This window comes from Indicator indicator, chromosome 4 (genome assembly GCF_027791375.1).
Source record: "Indicator indicator isolate 239-I01 chromosome 4, UM_Iind_1.1, whole genome shotgun sequence".
Classification (NCBI taxonomy): Eukaryota; Metazoa; Chordata; class Aves; order Piciformes; family Indicatoridae; genus Indicator; species Indicator indicator.
Genome location: NC_072013.1, coordinates 37,612,551 through 37,637,111, shown reverse-complemented (window position 1 = coordinate 37,637,111; position 24,561 = coordinate 37,612,551). Strand labels below are relative to the sequence as shown.

Here is a 24,561-nt window from a genome sequence, read left to right as displayed (position 1 = left end):
TCCATATGACTATTTAATAAGGATTAGAAACAAACCATATGACCTGGAAAAGTTCTTGATGCATTATAGCCCCCAAGAACAAGTCAGTTCCAGGGGGAATGGTTTGAAGCTGAGGCAGAGCAGGGTTAGCCTGGAGCTGAGGGAGAAGTTCTTCAGTAGGAGGGTGGTGAGACTCTGGCACAGGCTGCCCAGGGAGGTGGTGGAAGCCTCATCCCTGGAGGTTTTTGCAGCCAGGCTGGATGTGGCTCTGGGCAACCTGCTGTAGTGTGAGGTGTCCCTGCCCATGGCAGGGGGGTTGGAACTGGCTGAGCCTTGAGGTCCCTTCCAGCCCTGACAATTCTGTGATTCTGTAAATTCCCCAAAGACTTTTTCTGTATAATGTCTCTCATCCAAAATGACAACATACAATAAAACTTTCCTTATTCTGTGTCTGAAAGACTGTGTGGTGATTAGCCACAGCTTTCCCCTAGCTTACTTACATTTTCATACAGTGCTTCCAGTGTTTCCAGATCTACTACGGAGTCATCAACACACAGGATAGCTGTAGAGAAGAAACCACAAATTAGATGCTAAAAGACAAGAGTTGGATTCTGCTTCCTGACAAATGGCTTGAAGAGATCTGCCCTAGCTGAAGAACATATTGGTATCTAATATTTTAGTATGTTCAGAATTTTAGTTTTGTTCTGACTTCAAGTCATAGAACTCCCACAAGAGCTTCATAGAAACTCTGGAGAATGGAGTTTTACTTTTCCTCTCCAGCACACTCAACTGACAAAAAAAAATAACCTGCCAGGTACTCGACTGATGGCACAGCTGACCAGGAAGGAGAGTAGTTGATACCAGACAACAAACAGCACGGATTTCACGGTTCCTTAGAAAGCTGGATAGGAAGGGATTTAAAATGAGAGTATTGAGGTCTCCCTGTGTGCATAGGAAATCATGGAGACAAAGGCAACAGGGAGATCTGCTTATCTTGGAAAGTAGACAGGTAGACAGACTTGCAAGATGTGCAAGCTGCAAATTGAGGAGCACAGAGGCTGTGCTGCAGATTTTCAAGGCGTCTTCATAGAGCAGCTCACATTGTGAGTTAGCTTTATCCACTTGAAAACCACCCCCATGACCATTCCCAGAGGAACGCTTTTAACCATCACATGGAGACACCTAAAGTGCACTCTTCAGTGATTAATTGGGCCTCATTACACAGCAAGAAAAGCCTCACATTGCTTCCTGTCTTAGTTACAAACGTTGCTACACGTGGAATGCCTGGCACGAGGTATTTGCAGCCTTCACAAATCTCACTGCGACTTAGGCAGGGTATGGGGACTCTGGAAAGGAAACAGGATTGGTTCACAGAGCTTTCTGATGCTCTCTGCTGTTAAGTTCCAGCAATCTACAAAATGCACAAAGGAACAGAGTGCTTAATTTTTCCAAAGTAAGCCTTTCATCAAGATTCATAATGGCACTGGGCACAATTCCTGAACTCCTGACTTGTGTTTAAATGTCACCGGGAACATTAATCCCCAAAAGAATCAATCTTGAGGCCTCCCCCAGTTTTCCCCATCAGTAGTGACTCATCATCAGCCAGTACCTGATAACTTTTAATTTCAACTGGATTACATTTCTTGAAAGGAGACTGAACTGCTTGAGCATTCAGGAGAGTTTAAAAGCTTTTGCTGCATTTGCACCCTATGTTTGAAAGGGGCAAGGCACACATCTTTAAATAATTATTTAAAAGTAATAAGCTTTTGCCTGCTCTTACACCTACCTCATGATTTTACACTGTGAAATTTACCAGCAGGCTAGTAAATTTTCTCTCTGGCAGGCTAATTAATTTTATTAAAAGGCCCAATGACATTTAGAATGCTTTAAAATTTTGCCTGTCAATTATGATTCCATCTGTTGATCCTACAGCTTGGTTCGAAGCAAAGGGTTCTGCAGGAGAAGATGGTATGAGTGAAAAAAAAAAAAAGGCAGTATTTAAATCAGAGTTTGTCCTGTCAGAAAGAGTCAAGAAAAGCTCAAGAATGTAGCCAAACACAAAACTTGGAACAACTGAGCTTGAAAACAGAATTTTGTTCAAAGGAAAATCCTGAGGGATAGAATCTGTGAGGTCATCTGTCGGCTCCTGCAACACCCTTCCAGGAGTTGCATTTTCTTCTGTATTATCCAAGGGATAGGCTAAGAGACTGGAATAGCTATTGGAAAATGGGTTTCACATTCTAATAGATTTACTTATTAAGATTTTAAAATACACATACTGAGTTAAAAAAGCTTCCCCTTCTGCTTTCACTTTCATCCTGTTCTGGAATATTCCAAAATCTGTTTAGAAGGAGAAATGGATTTGCCCATTATTGGAGGCAGTTGGAATGCACACTAGAAATGCAAACCACATAACCAATATTAGATGCTTTTAGGTACAGAACTATTCAAATGAGAAGTGTCTTGAAAATAAGCACATTCTAATAAGAATATGAAGGTTTGTACATCTAACTAGTCAGAGGTTGGCCACAACAAAGGCTCCAAGATCACCATGTGATTTTTACTGCTCTAATTCCTTAGCCATGTTTCTGTGCTCATCATCACTTCTAACAGGCCAGCAGCGTTTTGCAGAGACATGGGAAGGCAACAACAACAAAAAGTCTGGGATTAAATCAATAAAATACAATCTGATAAATTAACAGATTTTTAAATGAATTATAACCACTGCTAAGAGCCAATCAGATGAATTCTTTTCTCTTTTGGCCAAGTATGTGATTGTGTAAAAGCACCAAGAAAATGTTTCCTGATCTCCTTTGCTGTAGAACCTGCCCTGCTGTTATTGGCAATGTCCATGCAGACAGACTGCAGTCAAAAATCCATCCCTGTTACTCAGTTCAACACCAGGATATTAATGTATGTACAAATACACTCCCAAAAAGTCAGAAGTGGTGCCAACATCCGGACAGATTCCTTTCTCTTTTCATGTACTTTACTACCTTTATATTTCCATTCAAGCTGATCAAACTTGACGTCAGACACCTTCCCAGCAGAAGCTAAAACCAAAACTATGTAAAATGATGAAGATTAGATGGGTTGTTTTGTTTGTTTGTTTGTTTTTACAAAAAGTAAGATTGACTTGGAAAAGCTGGAAGAACCCACCCCCCAAATTCACAGGTGTCTGAGTATTCTCCCTATTCTTACAACGTGGCATGTGCAATATATTCACAGTATGCTGTGCACATTAACTTGAATTGGGGCAGCCGAAAAAAACCCCAACCAACCAACACCATTACACTAGATCAAAGAAACTAATTATTTGACTTTTTACTCCAGAGTTACAAGGACCAAAAGCTTCTTAATTGTTCTGTGAAACCCCAAATCCCCTTCTAATCATATGTATATTAACATTTGTTCAATTAATCAGGAGCTTGCTAAGTTTAAGGACTGAACTGCGAGGCTTTATTGCGTGCAATCTCATTACAGCAAGGCTCCCGTAAGCCTAAGCAATATGGGTGAAGCACCATAAATCTACAAAAGAGGGCTCCAAAACAATGAGTAGCTATTACAATATCAATCATCATCGGTGGGTTTTACTTTTATCTTGCTTTCTAGTTAGCTGTCCTCCCTTGCACTGTCAGCTCCGTTAGAATATTTCACCTACACCTCACAATATGCCGAAAGGAAGTAGACTCACGCTGTGAGAAGCTGGTAATTTTATTGGGTTCCTCTACCTTTAAAAAATCTGTTACTTGGCCAAGTCTGGTTTCTGAGATCCTTTTTTGCAGGGAAATTGAGGCAAGCATTTTTATGTGGCCCACGGTGTCTGCTCACAACCAGAAGAATTTATATACGCAAGGATCATTAGTGCAGGGTCGCACCCATTAGGATATAATAACCGTCAGCTAGGACAAAAAACAGAGCAGCATCGTGCATTCAGACTAACAGGCACACATTAAAACCCTTGCCAGCTACATTTCACATGTTAAGAGGATTGCTGCAAGTAGAAACTTGCACCAAAGTGAGTTTTTAAGGCTCACTTATTAAAAGAAAAAAATAATGTGACTGTCAAAACCAGATTCCCCTACTGTGGAGATTTTCCACATCCCCTTGTTTTAGCACTTCAAAAATGCAAAGCTGAGAATCTAAAGCATACTGTGTGCAGGCTGCATACCACAGCACAACTCAGAGGTTAAATATGGGGAAAAAAAAAAGAAGATAATTCTCTCCTCTTAACCAGTCTTCAAGCTGACTCTGATATGCAGTCCCACTCCCACTAAACACAGTTTGATTAAACCAGGATTTAATTCCTGCTAACAGAGCTTTACATGTACTCAGCTGCAACAAACCACTTCAGGTGACAATTAAACTGTGAAGAAATCACCTCAAGCTGCTCCTTAAACGAGAACTATGACAGTTAAATCAAGTAAATAAATTTAAACAAAAAAAAAAAAAAAAAAAAAAAAAACAAAAAAAAAAAAAACAAAAAAAAAAAAAAATAGCTTGCCAAGGTCCATTTATTTGACCTGGAAGTACTTCGTTGTTTGATGGAGTACATTCTGCTGAGTAAGGTTTGAATTCCTGGGAACAAGAAGCCTGTCCCTGGGAAATGTAAATTAAATTTTGCCTGATGTAGTCCATTAGAAGATGACAATGACGATTAAATGCAAATCTCCCTGCTTGGCACAACTGCCTAGAATAGCCAAATCACTCTGCTTTACTTCCTAAACTTATTTAAAGATTTTCTCCAGTATTTAACTACCATGCAACGTAAATAAACATTGAAATATACATTACAAAGAAGTCCTATGGGCACAGTGTAGGTCCAAAAGACTAGAAAAAAAGCTGATCTCCTGCAAGAAGTCAAGAGCAGAAGTCTCTGGCACCCCTGGTAATCTACCCACATCAGGTTGGATGCCCAAGGCAGATCCACAAGAACATATGATGTGCATTTTCCAGAACAAAGGAAATAACTTGTGAAGAAAATTGTTTCCCAGCTTCTGACACCAGCATGCAGCCTATCTTTGTACTTCATGCATAGCACACAACTTAGAAGGCATACAGGTCATGTTCTGTGTAGGTGGAGAACTCACACAGCTATGGAACAGTTTTTAAATAAACCCTTCTCATCTATACTTCCATCCTGCAAAACATTTCAGTTGAAACCCCAAGAAAACCCTTTTCACATGGTGCAAGCAAGAAATGCTTCAAAGCATTTCTCTTTAGCTGGAAGTACTTCCAAAATAAAAGGAAAAAAGGAGCAGTGAAAATAGATATTTTGTGCTATTGGTTAAAACTACTGGGTTTAACCATTGGTTAAAACGCAAACTGGGATTCAGACATTCTGAGCACATTAGGATCTGGTTGCTTTGGAATAGTTTGCCTTATATAGAGTGAGGTAAGGGTAGGGGTAGGGGTAGAGGAGATAAAGGAGGTAGAGGCAGAGGAGGTAGAGGTGGCAGAGGTAGAGGTAGAAGTAGAGGTAGAGTTAGAGGCAGAGACAGATCTAAAGCTCATCCTTCACATACTAAGAAACATGCCTGGTTAACAAGGATGCTGTTGCCTGAAATTTAGATGTGCCATAAACCATAATAAAACAGATTTAGGTAACTTCTATGGCCTTTCATTAGAGAAAGACCAGACAGAAATCCCTGGATGATATCGAATTATTATTGGGCTGATATTAGTCTGGGTGAGTTAATCTGCTGTTCACATTCCACCAATTATTTACTCTACCATGGAGGGTAACCACAAAGTTGGAGAAGTCCAGTCCAACACTTTTCAACTGGAGAGCTGACATTGTACAAAAGTATCTTAGAACACCAGTACTGTGACACTAGAGTAATAAAAACCCCAACCAACCAATTATGGAAGTAAATCTACAAAAGCAGTTGGCATGACCTAAGCTTTTTAACAAAAATCTATTCTAATCCAGTCCAGCAAATCAATTTCTTTATTATTTTCAAGGCTTAGTGGTACCTTCACCATCCATAAGGGTTGCTACAAATAGGGGAATGGGTTGAAGCTGAGGCAGAGCAGGGTTAGAGTGGAGCTGAGGAAGAAGTTCTTCAGTAGGAGGGTGCTGAGACTCTGGCACAGGCTGCCCAGGGAGGCTGTGGCTGCCTCCACCCTGGGGGTGTTGAAGGCCAGGCTGGATGAGGCCTTGAGCAGCTGAGTCTAGCTGAGAGGTGTCCCTGGGCATGGTGGGGAAGTTGGAGCAGATGAGCTCTGAGGTCCCTTCCAACCTGAGCCATCCTAGGATTTTATGAAATGCTGCTAAAATGCTAACTCATACATGAAATTAAAAGTAATAGCTAAGTTCCCCCAGAATATTTAATCTATATGTATTCAAATTGAATTTTAATAGTTGAGTGAGAGTAATATTTGGATATTTCATATTAAAAAAATTAATTAAGAGTAATATTTGGATATTTTATATTGAGAAATTTACATAAGAGCAATATTTGGCTATTTAATATTAAAATAATTAAGGAAGAGTAATATTTAGATACTTAGTATAGAAAAAAATTAAGAGCAATATTTGGTTACTTGATATTAAAACAACTAAGTAAGAGTAATATTTGGACATTTAATACTGAAATATTTAAGAGTAATATTTGGATATTTGATATTAAAAAAAATTAAGAGCAAAATTTGGATACTTAATATATACAGACAGGGAGGGAGTCTTGTGAGTGTTCTCAGAACAGGGACAGGGACCTGCTTGAGAGGGTCCAACAGAGGGCTACAAGGATGCTGAAGGGACTGGAGCACCTCCTGGTGAGAAGAGGCTGAGAACCCTGGGGCTGTTTAATCTGGAGAGGAGAAGACTGAGAGGGGATTTAATAAATGTTTTTAAATATCTGGGGGTCAAGAGGGAGGGGACAGGCTCTGCTCAGCTGCACCCTGGGATAGGACAAGGGGCAATGGATGGAAACTGCAGCACAGGAGGTTGCACCTCACCATGAGGAGGAATTCTTGACTGGGAGGGTCCCAGAGCACTGGAACAGGCTGCCCAGAGAGGTTGTGGAGTCTCCTTCTCTGGAGCCTTTCCAGCCCCATCTGGATGTGTTCCTGTGTGACCTGTGCTGGATTCTCTGGTCCTACTCTGGCAGGGGGGGTTAGATTCAATGATCTTTGGAGGGCCTTTCCAGCCCCTAACATCCTCTGATCCTGTGATTACAGCACCTAGGATTCCTCCTTCTCATGTCCCACCTACCAAAAAGCTGAATACTAGGCCAGGTGCAGCATGGCAATGTTATCTTTCCCTCTGCACCAACACTACCCAAAAGAACTCTTCACCTTTACACTGTCTTCTCCCTAGGCTGTACTCAGATACAGTAGAATTTAATGTGCAGGGGACGAACTTCATTCTCTCAAATAAACCATGCATGGGAGATTCCCTTCCTGGAGTGTTGCAGCAGCTGGCTCCTTATCAAATGGCAACTGAAACATCTGGATTCCAGATATGGTCACTTGTTCTGTTTACTTGAAGAGGGTAATCCTAGAGATGCAGAAACCTCTCCTTACAAGAAAGCTGGGGAGGGACTTTTTAGGGTGTCAGGTAATGATAGGATTAGGGGGAATGGAACAAAACTAGAAATGGATAGATTCAGATTGGATGTCAGGAAGAAATTCTTCCCCATGAGAGTGGTGAGAGACTGGCACAGGTTGCCCAGGGAGGTGGTGAAAGCCTCATCCCTTGAGGTTTTTGCAGCCAGGCTGGATGTGGCTGTGAGCAACCTGCTGTAGTGTGAGGTGTCCCTGCCCTTGGCAGGAGCGTTGGAACTGGCTGAGCCTTGAAGTCCCTTCCAACCCTGACAATTCTGTGATTCTATGATTTTGAAGGAGGATGTCATTTTTCTTGCAATTAGAATTGTGCATGCATCTCTGTGCATGGTGCAGTGCATCTGAGAGCAGCTTTTCTCTCTCATTGCTTTTTCTGCTGAAGGTAGAATAAGCAATACACTACCCACAGACAGTAAATTCATCTTTACAGAGCTTTTTAACAGAGAAAAAGCTGAAATGAAACTGGACATCAACTTTTTTTCTTTCTTTTCTTTTCTTCATTTTGACTTTCTTTTGCTGGGAGCTGCTTCATTCTCTTTTGCAAGCTGCCAAAGACTTCTCCCCTCCCTGTCTTTCACATACAGAATTAGGCACTGGAAATTGGCTTTACAAAATGGGTGAGTGCTTAATTTTCATGGTTCTTAGAGGTAGATATTTGTCACTTTGCTTTGTCACAGAAGAAGAATTTGACATTCATCACCCATGGATCACACACTCCTTTGGTTAGATGTTGTCATGAGCTCTTTAGCTTATTATGATCTCTTATTTTCATCCAATATGGTGACCATAGTGGCCTTCAAAGAATTAGCCATCTGAAAGGCAGATTTGAACAGAATACAATGGGAAGAACACACACCACAAGAGAAACAAGCACAATTCTATTGCTGTCTTCAATGCAGTATGCATTTCTAAGGATCCTCTCTACACAACAGATGTTTTCCCTGAATCTGATGAGCTGTTCTGCTTTTTGGTTTTGTTTTTTTCTTTTTTTCCTAGCCTCTGCACACAATTCTTGATTAGAGTTACTCATTCTGCTTTGGTAATACATCTTAAAAATAAAAGTTCCACTGAGAACACCCCCAGATTCCATTTGTATCTCCTAGCTGTTTCCATAAAAGCAAGGGGCAGCAGCAGCACATCCTGTTGCTGCATTGAGCAACACGTGGTGACAGGCTGGTCATTTGCTACCTCAGAACAGAGAGGGTGATGAGTTATAAACTCTCCTTCAGTGACAGTGCTTGTTTTGGAGACTCTCCTCTACCAACACTAATTCCCATTAAACTTCTAGGTCTACATTAGCTGTGCCTACAGCTGCAAGCAGGGCAAACTGCAGAAATGGATCTGCAGACAGCAACAGCTGGATCTGAGGATCCAGTGCTCACACTAGGCACATTGCAGAGAGTTTCAACCAGCTCTCATCTGATCCTGTGGGATTTAAAGCCTGCTGTAGGTGGAGACTGCCAGTGTGCATCTACATCTTCTCAGTTTCATTCTGAAAGATGTTTGTGCCGTCTGAGGCTGTCCTGCATGGCTGGAAGATGTTTGTGTTCATAGACTGTCTTGCATTGGTGGAAGATGTTTGGGTTTGGGCACCCTGAGATCGTTCTGCATGGCTGGAAGATGTTTGGGCACTCTGAGACTGTTCTGTATTGCTCTGCAATGCAAGCAATGCAAAGGGGACAACTTCTATACTTGATTCAAAAGGCAACTGCTGATTCAAGCTAAAATGCTAGAGTACACACACTCAATACACATCTGACTTATTCTTTCCTCTTCAATTTGGTATAAATTGGCCCAGAAGTTTTCAAAAGCTAGAGAAGTACCACTAATGACTGATAGACACAGACAGACATATTCTATTTCAGCAGAACATCATGCAATGGAAAATAAAAAGCAATGAAAACATCTCTGAAGATACTTAAGAGTACTACCCAGGCTTTTACAGTACAGCTGCTATCCCATCCTAAGCTGCTGTATTTCCTGACCAAAAAACACTCAGACTTTTAGTAACAGCAGGTTTTTTCCATCTTGTTCTGATACCTTTCACACAATACTGGCAGGCACAAAGTTGTTCCTTATTTTTGTTGTTTTTCTCCATCCCCAGAGACATCTGTAAGTCCTTCTGCTTCTAAAGTTCTAGATGCTCAAAGGCTCTTCTGAAATTAATAATAATCAATGCCAGCAGCATCTCAACACCCTACCCAGTGTTTGCATGGGATGGAGGGAAAACAATAGCAAAAAGGAGACATCAACTTGAATTCTTCCAGCAGTTGTTTTAAATGGTGAATATTTTCCTCTTTTTAATGTGAAAAAGAAATAAGCAATATCCTTAAACAATATCCTTTTAAATCCAGAGCATAAGCAGAATCTGAATTACCCCAGTGCTCTAAAAAAATCTGTATTTCTCTACAATTGGATTGGCAAAGCCAAAATTTCCACCAGTAACGGAATTTAGACACTGAGTAGCCCTTATGTTTTAAAAAATGCCATCCAGTAATCATCTCTCTGATTGCTATGTGGTAGCCACATCAGTTTGGGATCTGCTCTTTATATTGCTAATGAAGCAAAATTTCACAGTCTCACAGTGTATCAGAGGTTGGAAGGGACCTCCTCCAGAGATCATCAGGTCCAACCCTCCTGCCAGAGCAGTATCACCCAGGGGAGTCTGCACAGGAATGCATCCAGGTGGGGTTGGAAAGTCTCCAGAGAAGGAGACTTCACAACCCCCCTGGGCAGCCTGTTCCAGGGCTCTGTCACCTTCACTGGAAAGAAGTTTCTCCTCATGTTGAGGTGAAATCTTCTATGTTCAAGTTTGAACCCGTTGTTCCTTGGCTTATCACTGTGAACCACCCAAAAGAGCCTGGCCCCCTCCTCCTGACACCCACCCCTCAGCTATTGATAGACATTGATCAGATCCCCTCTCAGCCTTCTCTTCTCCAGACTAAATAGCCCCAGGGCTCTCAGTCTCATTCAGCAAACATTCAGCAAACACCAACTGCATGCTTTAAAGGGCAACAAGGTTTATAAGCTGTCCATTTAATTGTTGTCAGTGGAGAACTTGCTTAAGGAAAAGGAGGGAGCTGTAGGAAAGGAATATGGAGCAGTATGGAGAAAACTCTGGACTGAAGATTACTTGCATGCTGAAATGGTGGAGAAGGAGTTGTACCTAAACTCACTAGTGACTGCTGAGGGGAAATCTTTATAGGAATGGACTGGAAGAATGATTCTTCTGGTATCTTAAGGAGAACTACTCAAAAGATGTCCTGTTTTGAAAGAAAAACTCCTAAGGGAGCTGTGTTTCCCATACTGCCTCAAATCTGACAGATGAAGTGTAGGCACCACTTACTTACCTTGTTGAATATCCTTCATCTCCAGGTGCAAACTGGATATTAAAATCCCTACAGTTTGAGACCGCTTTCCATCCAAGAGTTTGATAATCTAGAAAGATGATGCAAAACAGATCAGATCTGAGATCAAATGAATACTGCACCAAAGGGTTCATTAACATCAGTGAGAGAAGTGGTTAATTTGTGAACTGGATTCAATGTCTCTCCAATCAAACCTTCTTAGTAACTAAATGTGGTAGTAAAATCTTCATCTTATCTCCAGGCTCTGCATGGCTGAAAAACAATTCCCACTAGGGTCTAGGAAAGAACATCACCTCTTACTTGTAGGATGATGTTAAGAAGGAAAATAGAGGCACAGCAAAATTTATTCTGGACTATACTTTCTCCCCATTCTCCTTAAGGTGATCAGGGCAAAACTATTTAAGACACTCTGAGTACAAAACAAGTTCCTTAGGTTGTCTTCTAGTTTGTATTTCAGTGTGAACACATTTAAATGTCCTCCTATGAGGACAGACTGAGAGAGTTGGGGCTGTTCAGTCTGGAGAAAAGAAGGCTCTGAGGTGACCTTCTTGTGGCCTTCCAGTATCTGAAGGGGGCTCCAAGAAAGCTGGGGAGGGACTTTTTAGGGTATGAGGGAGTGACACGACTAGGGGGAATGGAATAAAGCTGGAAGTGGGGAGATTCAGGCTGGATGTGAGGAAGAAGTTCTTCCCCATGAGAGTGGTGAGAGCCTGGAATGGGTTGCCCAGGGAGGTGGTTGAGGCCCCATCCCTGGAGGTGTTTAAGGCCAGGCTGGATGAGGCTCTGGCCAGCCTGGTCTAGTGTGAGGTGTCCCTGCTCATGGCAGGGGGGTTGGAACTGGATGATCCTTGTGGTCCCTTCCAACCCTGACTGATTCTATGATTCTATGATTCTAAATACTGGCTTCCAACAGCTGCAGGAAGGCTGCAGAGGGACTTCTCATCAGGGTGTCTAGAGACAGGACAAGGGGGAATGGTTTGAAGCTGAGGCAGAGCAGGGTTAGAGTGGAGCTGAGGAAGAAGTTCTTCAGTAGGAGGGTGCTGAGACTCTGGCACAGGCTGCCCAGGGAGGCTGTGGCTGCCTCCTCCCTGGGGGTGTTGAAGGCCAGGCTGGATGAGGCCTTGAGCAGCTGAGTCTAGTTGAGAGGTGTCCCTGGGCATGGTGGGGAGGTTGGAGGAGATGAACTCTGAGGTCCCTTCCAGCCTGAGCCATTCTAAGATGCTATGATTCTAAGAAATGCTGTTAAAAATACTAACTCATGTGTGAAATTAAAACTAATAGCTAAGTTTCCCCTAAATTTATATTCCTAGTATCAGAACAATATTTGATTATATGGATTCCAGATGAATTTGATTAGTTGAGTGAGAGCAGTATTTGGCTATTTCATATTAACAAACTTAAGTAAATTTAATACTTAAAAAAATAAATAAAAGTAACATGCTGAGATGTAATATTGAAAAATTTAAGTAAGACTAATATTTGGATATTTAATATTAAATAAATTGAGAGTAATATTTGCATTTTTAATATTAAAGATTTTAAATAAGAATACAACTGGGATATTTAGTATTAAAAAAATTAAGTAAGAGCAATGTTTAACATTAAACAATTTAAGTAAGAGAAATATTTGGATGTTTAATATTAAAAATTGAGTAAGAGTAATATTTGGATATTTAATATTAAAAATTGAGTAAGAGTAATATTTGGATATTTAATATAAAAAATTTAAGTAAGAGTAATATTTGGATATTTACTAATAAAAAACTTAAGTAAGAGTAATATTTGGTTTAAGTTATGTTTAAGTAAAATTAGCATTTGTATATTTAATATTAAATAATTTAAGTAATTATTATCCAATATTCCTGTAATACTTTTATAGATGCTCACAGGACAGACAGTTCATAAAATTCTACTAACTCACACAAATGCTTCTTATTGACATTTCATGGGATTTAGGAATATTTAACTTAGTCATTCACCTATAGAAAATTAGATTTGTGGTTGAAAAATGCAGAAAAACCCAAAAGGTTAGAAAGGGTAAAGGCTAGCAACACTTTCACCTGCAATGCAAAGCTATTTCTTGTTTATAGACCTGACAGATATTTTGTGTCCCTGTTGTATTGCCTCAGAATTTAATGAGCTTATGTTAAAGTTCATTATTTCCTGCCCAAACTGCCAATTTAATCTACCCTGAGAAAGAGCTGAGGTTTTTTTCCAGCCTTTATGTCCTATATGCTGGCTGTTAAAAAAATAAAACTATTTAAAGGGTTTTCTTCGACTGGGAAACAATTTAGGCTTTTTTCTCCCCTGAGGACCCAGGCAGAGAAGGTGATGTGGCTGCAAGACAGCACAAATGAACGCTTTGCAACCCTTCCATCCTGCTGAGTGTGATTTTTCAGAGCAAGTGTGAGAACTGCCCAGCATATTGGGGCCATTTCTGAAGCTTTCCATGAATTTGCTGAGCTCCCCAGAACATTAACTTCTTACAGGGATAATTACAGGCTTGAGTCATATGCAATTTGTATAGCACTCATTGACCTCCAAGTTGACCTTGATGAGGGGTAAATTCATAAACCCCATTAGCCATGCCTAGTTTGAGGCAAAACCTTTCCAGACGAGCTCTGGAGACAACAGGAAATCACTGTAGTAAAGTAGTTGTAAGTGCCAAGATATTAAAATCATAGAATCATAGAATGAACAAGGCTTCTCTTGAACATCTCCAGGGATGTCAACCCCACCACCTCCCTTGGCAGCACATCCCAATGGCAAGTCTCTCTCTGTGAAGAACTTCCTCCTCACACCCAGCCTGTACCTCCCCTGCACAACTTGAGACTGCGTCCCCTCCTTCTGCTGCTGGTTGCCTGGGAGAAGAGACCAACCCCCACCTGGCTACAACCTCCCTTCAGGTAGTTGTAGACAGCAATGAGGTCTCCCCTGAGCCTCCTCTTCTCCAGGCTGAACACCCCCAGCTCCCTCAGCCTCTCCTCACAGGGCTGTGCTCCAGACCCCTCCCCAGCTTTGTTGCCCTTCTCTGGACACCTTCCAGTACCTCAACATCTCTCTTGAACTGAGGAGCCCAGAACTGGACACAGCACTCAAGGTGTGGCCTGACCAGTGCTGAGTATAGGGGAAAGAATAACCTCCCTTGTCCTGCTGGCCGCACTATTCCTGATGCAGGCCAGGATGCCATTGGCTCTCCTGGCCACCTGGGCACACTGCTGGCTCATGTTCAGCTGCTGTCACCCAGCACCCCCAGGTCCCTCTCTGCCTGGCTGCTCTCCAGCCACTCTGACCCCAGCCTGTAGCACTGCTTGGGGTTGTTGTGGCCAAAGTGTAGAACCCTGCACTTAGCCTTGTTCAATCTCATCCCATTGGCCTCTGCCCACCCATCCAGCCTGTCCAGGTCCCTCTGCAGAGCCCTCCTACCCTCCAACAGATCCACACCTGCTCCTAACTTGGTGTCATCTGCAAACTCACTGGTGATGGACTCAATCCCCCCATCCAGATCATCAATAAAGATATTGAACAGGATGGGGCCCAGCACTGATCCCTGGGGGACACCACTATGCCTGCCTGCCAGCTGCCAGTGGCACCATTCACCACCACTCTCTGGGCCCAGCCCTCCAGCCAGTTCTTGACCCATTTCAGAGTGAATCTGTCCAAACCACAAGCTGCCAGCTTTGCCAGGAGCTTCTCGTGGCAGACACTGTCAAAGGCTTTGCTGAAGTCCAGGGATTCTCACAGTTAGCTCACATTGCTGAGGGTGGGTGACTTCTTAAAAGATTAGTGGGGGGAAAAAAATGGTAAAGAAGACCCTGAGTAATTTGAAAGGAGAGATTCATGTGTTGAAGTGCCCAACTAACTGTATGCTCCCCTGCATTTCACACCAGTCTACAAATGGTCACAATTACCAGGTCTCAAACTAGACTCAGGCTACCTGAAACAGCTTCAACTAACTGAAATCTGTAACTGAAGGCAAATATTTTTTCATAGAAGCATAGAATTGTTAGGGTTGGAAGGGACCTCAAGGATCATCTAGTTCTCTATTCAATAGAGAGCAAAAATGGAGCAGCAAAACAACAGAATAGCTCAAATTTGGCACAAAACTCTCAAGTTGGACTTTTCTCATAGGTTTTAGAACCACTGAGTTTGGCACAAAACCCGAAACTTGGACTTTTCTCATAGGTTTTAGAACCATTGGATTTGACCCAAACCCCTGAAATTGGACTTTTCTCATAGGTTATAGAACCATTGAGTTTGGCACAAAACCCTAAACTTGGACTTTTCTCATAGGTTTTTAGAACCAATGCCTAACTTGAAAGACATTGCAATGAAAATTTATATAGTCAGGAATAAACTGGAGAAGATTATTTTCAGAGATACTCATTTTGCTCCAAATAATGCTTATTCTGGGGAAGTCACTGACAGGGAATTAATAATGTGTGTGAATTTCAAATGGAAAGGAGACCCTCCACCCCCCAAAAAAAAAAAATTAAAATCAGCACTTTTCTAGGTCACAAAAATCCATTAGACAAATAAACCCAAAGTTTGTAAAGACTGAATTGGGAGTTATTTAGTCTGTACTTTTACAAGACAAATCACTGATCACCTCTCAACATGCTGGGCCTTGCTTGGAGCTGGCAGTGACAGGTAAGCAGCTACAGTCCAGCTGACGCCAGCTGATGCTGCTGTGCCAGCTGGCAGGGCTTGCCTGCTGCTCCTCCAGACTCTGAATGCATCCTTGTAATGGGTGCAGCATCTTCTGGCTGCCTGACAAACCCCTGGCTGCTGCTGCTAATTCATTCAGTTCACTGATCCATCACATTATTTGGTCTGTGTGGTGTTCCCTGCCCTATTTTAAGCTGGGATTGAGTTAGATGATTTGCTGTACACAAGTGCCCTTCTGCACCTTCCAGATATTTATCATCTCATTTAGAAGGGGAGACACCCTGAGGCTTGAATAGATGCAGAGATTCTTCTCTCCTTCCCATTAAAAGGTATTGCTGTAATGTAGCCAGAAATGTATTTCATTAAATATTACACTACAGACTTCATTGTTTTGTCTACATTGAAGTCCAGGACACTTACTGGTGCTGAAATCTGAACAGATTCAGTTTACTTTAGTGATTAAAAGCTAAATCCTTCCTTCTGCTGGTGCATGGATTCTTTCCATAATACTTAAATTTATTGAGAGAAAGCATAAGCTAAAAAGCTGTGCTGCATATCAGTGTGTTCCCCCAGCCCCCCATTCCCACTCACTAGCTTTGATGGTGAAGTCAGCAGGCTGCACCCATAGGCAGTCTGCGGAAGCCCTGTTCTCACAGAGGGAGAATATCCCTGCACCAGAAGACAGTAAGCAGCAAGCCCCTCAAGCCATTCTACATGAACACCCCAAGAGTTACCAACAACACTTAAGAATCTTAAGACTAGGCATGATTTCTTCTATTCTACTCACAGGAGAGCCAAGTTTTCACTGAATCATAGAATTGTCAGGGTTGGAAAGGACCTCAAGGATCATCCAGTTCCAACCCCCCTGCCATGAGCAGGGACACCTCACACTACAGCAGGTTGCTCACAGCCACATCCAGCCTGGCTGCAAAAACCTCCAGGGATGAGGCTTCCACCACCTCCCTGGGCAACCTGTGCCAGTGTGTCACCACCCTCATGGGGAAGAATTTCTTCCTAACATCCAAACTGAATCTACCCACTTCTATTTTTCTTCTCCCCCTGGTTCTATCACTCCCTGACACCCTAAAAAGTCCCTCTCCAGTTTTCTTTTGTATTTAACTTGGATGAAGCCTAGCTTGATTTTTAAGAGATACTTTAGAAATTATGTCATTCCATTTGCAACTCTATTGGATGAAAACCTCCCACTAGTTTTAACCCTTTGATGATCCAAAGGATTGGAGCAGCTCTGCTGTGAGGACAGGCTGAGGGAGCTGGGGGTGCTCAGCCTGGAGAAGAGAAGACTCTGGGGGGACCTCAGAGCTGCCTGCCAATAGCTGAAGGGATCCTGCAGGAAGGCTGCAGAGGGACTTCTCATCAGGGTGTCTAGAGACAGGCCAAGGGGGAATGGTTTGAAGCTGAGGCAGAGCAGGGTTAGAGTGGAGCTGAGGAAGAAGTTCTTCAGTAGGAGGGTGGTGAGACTCTGGCACAGGCTGCCCAGGGAGGCTGTGGCTGCCTCCTGCCTGGGGGTGTTGAAGGCCAGGCTGGATGAGGCCTTGAGCAGCTGAGTCTAGTTGAGAGGTGTCCCTGGGCATGGTGGGAAGGTTGGAGCAGATGAGCTCTGAGGTCCCTTCCAACCTGAGCCCTTCTGTGATTCTATGACATGGGCCAGGATAAAATAGGAGGTAAAAAAATGAACTAGTAACTCCCTATAAAAACTCAAACCCAAGATAAAGACACCAAATCTATCTTTACCCTTTACAGACACTTTCCATACCCTACATGGCTTCAGGGAGTCACAGTAACCAAGGAAATGCCACACTGACTCTTCTCAGAACAGCAGGACAAATGAAAAGTAACAGTGCCTTGGAAGAGCACTCACTAGCATTTTCCCTCAGTTTGAACAGTTTATTATCTTCTGCAGACAGATGAAGACAGTCATTGTGTTTCAATCTTGCAAAGCTTCCAACAGTTTCAGCAGTCTCTGCCCCTCCTCACACAAACACCAAAGCCATTAACTCTGATTCCTCATTTAGTGAGATGGGAAAAAAAAAAACAAACAAAAAACCAACAAACCAAACCAAACCAAAAAAAACAAACAACTTGCAGACAGATGTATCCCTCTCAGTTCAAAAACTGCAATTCACTCAAAATATTGACACTCTCCTTAAATGAGAGCAGGTGTTAATAATTAGGTGAGGTCTGGTACAGATAACAGGCAAGAGAGAAGCCATTATCGCTAACGTCCTCCTGCGTCTTTGAAATGATAATCATGGCAGTAAAGGCCCAAAGATGATGGATGGACTCTCATTTGGAGCATACACCTGACACAGATTACTTGACATTTTACTCTTTTCTTTTTCCTGTTAAGATGAAGACAGAGTGGCATCACAAACCTCCAGCTATCCTGCGTGGAGCAAATGCTTCAGCTCCCGATGAAAAGTTACTAAGGAATGCTCAAAGACAGGGGATAAAAGCTAAGGGGACTTCAAAACATGGCTGAGGCCAGCAGTGGAGGAGCTGCAGAATGCACATGGAATAAATCACAGCAAAGGAATGTTCTAATGTTTCTAAATTCCCTCTTTTTCAGGCTTACAGAGTATCACAGCTTAATACATAATCGCAAGTTTTACTTCCTTCCAAAATGTGAGGCCACACCTGGAGTGTTGTGTCCAGTTTGGGGCACCTCAGTCCAAGAGAGATGTGGAGGTGCTGGAGCCAGGGCAGAGGAGGGCAAGGAAGCTGGGAAGGGCCTGGAGAAGAAACCTGATGAAGAGCAACTGAAGGAGCTGGGGATGGTTAGTGTGAAACAGAGGAGGCTGAGGGGAGACCTCATTGCTCTCTACAACTACCTGAAAGGAGGTTGTGGAGAGGCTGCTGCTGGTCTCTTCTCACAAGTCATTAGTGACAGAATAAGAGGGAATGGTCAGCTCAAGCTCAAGCTGTGACTGGATAGGTTTAGACTGGACAGTAGGAAACATTTTTCCCAGCAAGAGTGGTCAGGGATTGGAATGTGCTGCCCAGGGAGGTGGTGGAGTCCCCAAGCCTGGCTGTGTTTCAAGGTGGTTTGGCTGTGGTGCTTGGGGCTCTGGTTTAGGGGTGAGCCTTGTAGAGTAGGGTTGTGGGTTGGACTTGGTGATCCTGAGGGTCTCTTCCAACCTGAATGCTTCTGTGATTCTGTGTATGTCCAGCTCAGCCTTTCTTTTATTTGGCACCACAAGAACAGATTTGGGTTCTGCAGATTGAACAGGAAAGGGAGAATCTATGGCTTGAAAGCAATGACCCAAGGCTATCAGCTTGAAGATTTGCATGGGGACATACAGACAAGAAGTTTAGAATGAACAAAAGCAAAACTGTTTGTATTTAAACTTCAGCCTTCCATGTAAACACCTACAGAAGGCTTCCAGAGTCTGAGATGGATGTGAGAAGGACATGGACCTGATGGAGAGGGTCCAGAGGACGGCCATGAAAATGATCATGGGGTCGGAGCAACTCTGCTATGAGGACAGGCTGAGGGAGCTGGGGGTGTTCAGCCTGGAGAAGAGAAGGCTCCAGGCAGACCTAAGAGCAGCCTGTCAGGACCTGAAGGGGCTACAAGAAGGCTGCAGAGGGACTGTTCCCAAAGGCATGCAGGGAGAGGACGAGGGACAATGGCTTCAAACTAGAGAAGAGCAGATTTAGACTGGATGTGAGGAACAAGTTCTGCAACAGGAGGGTGATGGAACCTTGGAATAGGTTGCCCAGGAAGGTGGTTGAGGCCCCATCCCTGGAGATATTCAAGATCAGGCTGGACAGGGCTCTGAGCAACCTTATCTGGTAGAGGATGTCCCTGCTGACTGCAGAGGACTTGGACTGGATGACCTTTGGAAGTACCTTCCAACCCAACCCATTCTATGACTGTAAATTCCATTCAGTTCTATGGGAAGACGTGCTCTTCCAAGAACAACAATGCTTTTGTTTGGTTGCTTTGGGTTGGTTGGTTGGGCTACATTTTCTCTATTTTCCTTTTTTTCCAAAGAAACAGGTTCAAGTTCTAATCTCCTACTTGCTTTCAGTTTTCAGTGTTTCTGTAAAGAGAACCATAGATTCATACAGCTGGAGTGCATAAACCTACAGGCAGTTCTTAACTGAGACACTGCCAAGCAGCTTGGCTTGCAGGCAGTGCATCCCTTGATCCATTGGGTTCTGTATTCCCTTTTTAGCAGCAGACTGTTTTGACAATTCTTGCTCCTCATTATCTAGTTCAATCTCCTTAACTGTATTAGCTTTGCTCTTATTGTTGTATTTCAGCCCATACCTGAAAGCTTTCTAAAGGGCCTGCTCCAGTACCCTTAAAGCCTCTTGTATTTAGATGGTGGCTACAGAAATAATATTTCATTACCCATGTTGTAAATGAAATGCAGGAGCAGCAGAGCTGCCCACAGAATCTTCTATGTATTCTCCTACTTTGACATCAAACATATGTAGGAGTATAAATATATTCTCTATTAGAAATACTTGTTCTATTAATTATGTATCATATTGCAATTGCATTATATGAATAGATAGATGCAGACACAGATATAAATATATATGAATATATAGTCAGAATTTTCCCTTCTGAACATAACCTTCCAAATGGTACTGGAAAGCAAAGCATCCATTTCATTGATGTAGGACAAGATCTAGATATTTCTGGCTAAAAATGGTAGATGTCTACCAGCTGAAGCAACAAAAGCCCAGCATACAGTGAATATTTTTATCCATGTGCCATAAGGCATCTACTATGTGGACAAATGGGTAAAGAAACATTCAGGTTGGAAGAGACCGTCGGGATCACCAAGTCCACCCAGAACCCTACTCTACAAGGGTCGCCCCCAAACTATATGCCTAAGCACCACATCCAAATGATCTTTAAACACATCCAGGGCTGGTGATTCCACCACCTCCCTGGGCAGCCTATTTCAGTGTCTGACCACTCTTGCTGTGAAATAACTTTTCTTAATGTCCAGCCAAAACCTCCCCTGGAGCAGGCTGCCCAGAGAGGTTGTGGAGTCTCCTGCTCTGGAGACTTTCCAAACCCATCTGGATGCATTCCTGTGTGACCTGCCCTGGGTGATGCTGCTCTGGCAGGGGGGTTGGACTGGATAGTGTCTGGAGGTCCCCTCTAACCCCTAACATTCTGTGATTCTGTGATTGCACTGCTTGGTGTACTTCACATTATGTGTATCATGAAATTGCAAAACAAGGAGAGAGCACAGCTTGCAAAGTGCCCTCTGGTGGTTCCAAACAGGTAATCTCAAACAGATGTACCATACAATATATCATTAAATCAGTTTCTAATTTATAACCATATCATTTTAGGAAAACAGGAGCAATCTTACTCCTCCTAGAATTTTTCCTGCAGCAAATACCACTAATGCCATTTCTTTTCCCTTGTCTGCACACAGTAATTGACAAGCACAAGCTCTTTCTATTAAAGGATCAGTGCTATGGTCCTGACACAGCTACTGTGGAAACCTTTGGCCATTACAGACATGATTGGCCTGTCCCCACCAGAAAAAAAAGGGGGTTTGGCATTTTTCAACAGCCCTGTCTTGCTTGATTTTTTCCAAAAGCATTACAGAAATCACAGATACATTCAGGTTGGAAAAGCCCCTCAGCATCACCAAGTCCAACCCACAACCCTACTCTACAAGGCTCACCCCTAAACCAGAGCCCCAAGCACCACAGCCAAACCACCTTGAAACACAGCCAGGCTTGGGGACTCCACCACCTCCCTGAGCAGCACATTCCAATCCCTGACCACTCTTGATGGGAAAAATGTTTCCTACTGTCCAGTCTAAACCTCTCCAGTCACAGCTTGAGGCCATTCCCTCTTGTTCTGTCACTAATGACCTGTGAGAAGAGACCAGCAGCAGCCTCTCCACAACCTCCTTTCAGGTAGTTGCAGAGAGCAATGAGGTCTCCCCTCAGCCTCCTCTGTTTCACACTAACCATCCCCAGCTCCTTCAGTTGCTCTTCATCAGATTTCTTCTCCAGGCCCTTCCCAGCTTCCTTGCCCTCCTCTGCCCTGCCTCCAGCACCTCCACATCTCTCTTGGACTGAGGTGCCCCAAACTGGACACAACACTCCAGCTGTGGCCTCCCCAGAGCTGAGCCCCAGGGGACAATCCCCTCCCTGCTCCTGCTGGACACAGCATTGCTGATCCCAGCCAGGATGCCTTTGGCTTTCTTGGCCACCTGGGCACACTGCTGGCTCCTCTTCAGCTGCACCCCCAGGTCCCTTTCTGCCAGCAGCTTTCCAGCCACACTGCCCCAAGCCTAATCTCAGTGGAAGAGAGGTTTGCTAGAGCAACCTAATGACAGACTTTGAGCATAAATCAGCTCAAGGGCAGGCATGGCCTGAACTATTGGCACTTTCAGGTTAAGTATTGGAACTTGCACCCAGTTCTGTACAAACTTTTTACCACTTCACTGGGATGTGGAACTTTCACTTTTCAAAGGCAAGAAACCTTCCAAGGTAAACAACAACCCCACAATCCAAGCAAGAGTCCACCTCTGTTGCTTTAAAATGAGATTTACAAACCCACCTCATGATCTGTGCATTCAATGACTAATAAAAAGGGGGGTTGATTAAAGTGTCAAACTGAAGAGGGATACAGAAAAAAAGGCAAATCTAAAACAAAAACTGAAATACCTTTTTGGCTTTGGTTTTTTTTTCATAAGTCTCTGATAATGGCTTTCTTTTTTCCTGAGTGGTGTCTTTGGAGAATAAATATTCAAACTCAGTAGTATCAAGTATATCAGGTTCTTCTAGTGATTCCCACAAGGTTGGCATGGCAGTTTTCCTATGAAGGGAAAGGCAATGATAACATTTCAAATAAATATTGTTTGAAAACCCACAACAGCTCTAACCACAACATCTCACCATGACGGATTTACAACACCAGGCAACATGCACTTCTGCTATGCAAACACCACTCCTTCCCTTAGACCTCTGCTATACGAACACCATTCTTCCCCTAGACCTTGCTCTTGCAAGCAGTCAATTTTTTTCTTAGAGGGCTGCACCAAAAAGTTGAGCTGTTTATATCCATGCTTTCCAGACTGTCCCAGAATCCCAGAATGGCTCAGGTTGGAAGGGACCTCAGAGCTCATCTGCTCCAACCTCCCCACCATGCCCAGGGACACCTCTCAACTAGACTCAGCTGCTCAAGGTCTCATCCAGCCTGGCCTTCAACACCCCCAGGCAGGAGGCAGCCACAGCCTCCCTGGGCAGCCTGTGCCAGAGTCTCACCACCCTCCTACTGAAGAACTTCTTCCTCAGCTCCACTCTAACCCTGCTCTGCCTCAGCTTCAAACCATTCCCCCTTGGCCTGTCTCTGGACACCCTGATGAGAAGTCCCTCTGCAGCCTTCCTGCAGGATCCCTTCAGGTACTGGAAGGCAGCTCTGAGGTCCCCTTGGAGCCTTCTCTTCTCCAGGCTCAACACCCCCAGTTCTCTCAGCCTGTCCTCACAGCAGAGGTGTTGTATTTTGGGTTTTTTTTCCCACCTTTGCCTCCCAAAAGCAGATTTAGTTTTGGATCACTCTGGAAGTTGCTTATGCAACACTCTGGTTTTATCTGGATTGGGGGAAATGGCAATGCAGTGCTGCAGAGACAGCACTCCAGTACTGTTCCACTCATTTCAAACTTCCAGTGCTTCAGAAAAATGTGTGGAACCAAACCTCTGAGTGTTGCTCTCTGTTTATCAGCAGAAAGTGGGCCCACATCTTCCAGCAGATGTCACCAAAAGGCAGTGCAACTGTTTGCCATCACAAAAAGTGATGAAAACCCCCACAAAATACCAATGGATGATGTCACTAGAGGTACTTAAAGGAGAGCCAGGAGGATGCTTAGGGGACTTGAGCATCTCCCCTGTGAAGAAAGACTGAGAGCCCTGGGGCTGTTTAGTCTGGAGAAGAGAAGGCTGAGAGGGGATCTGATCAATGTCTATCAGTAGCTGAGGGGTGGGGGTCAAGTGGAGGGGGCCAGGCTCTTTTGGGTGGTGCAGAGGAACAACATAAGGAACAACAGGTACAAGCTTGAAGAGAGAAGGTTTCAGCTCAACATGAGGAGGAACTTCCTTTCAGTGAGGGTGCCAGAGCCCTGGAGCAGGCTGCCCAGAGAGGTTGTGGAGTCTCCTTCTCTGTAGGCTTTCCAGGCACACCTGGATGTGTTCCTGTGTGGTCTACCCTGGGTGATGCTGCTCTGGCAGGGGGGGTTGGTCTGGATGATCTCTGGAGGTCCCTTCCAACCCCTAATGTTCTGTGATTCTGTGGTAGTTTCATTAGATGTAACATACAACAAAATGCAAGCTACCTACTGAAGGGCAACCAAAGTTAGCTGGTCCCCCCCTCCCCAATTTAGATTTCTTTCTACTTAACACTCAACTGTACCTTGACTACCACAAATGTTGAAGGAACTCTAATTTTTTCTCTGAGCACCCACTGATGGAGCACACTCTGTGTCACAGACATGCTTACAGCTTCACAGCTTTACCCTCCCTGATACTACAATCATAGAATGGTCACAGGTGCCTAGAATGGCTCAGGTTGGAAGGGACCTCAGAGCTCATCTACTCCAACCTCCCTCTAGAGAGGGAGACTCCACAACCCCCCTGGGCAGCCTGTGCCAGGGCTCTGTCACCCTCACAGGGAAATAATTCTTCCTCCTATTTCCATGGAACTTCCTATGCCTCACTTCCACCACTGCCCCTTGTGCTGGCATTGGGCATCACCCAGCAGAGCCTGGCTCCAGCCTCTGGGCACTCCCCCTGCACATCTTTATCAACAGCAATGAGGTCACCTCTCAGGCTCCTCCTCTCCTCAGCTCCCTCAGGCTCTCCTCATAAGGAAGATGTTCCACTCCCTTAATCACTTTTGTGGCTCTGTGCTGGACTCTCTCAAGCAGTTCCCTGAGGTCCCTGGGCCTGAGGGGCCCAGAACTGGATGAAATGTTCC

At 43.7% G+C, this 24,561-nt stretch overlaps 1 protein-coding gene across 1 annotated transcript in view; it reads right to left on the bottom strand.

Annotated features, from left to right (window-relative positions):
- The window catches only part of FMN1 (formin 1), a 167,624-nt gene that overhangs the window by 89,372 nt on the left and 53,691 nt on the right, over positions 1–24,561 (bottom strand). The window contains exons 5-7 of the mRNA XM_054400699.1: positions 22,257–22,407; positions 10,896–10,983; positions 480–541 (exon numbers count right to left, since the gene is read on the bottom strand). Of these exons, the coding sequence (XP_054256674.1) occupies positions 480–541; positions 10,896–10,983; positions 22,257–22,407 (301 nt within the window). The remainder of the gene's footprint in view (positions 1–479; positions 542–10,895; positions 10,984–22,256; positions 22,408–24,561) is intronic.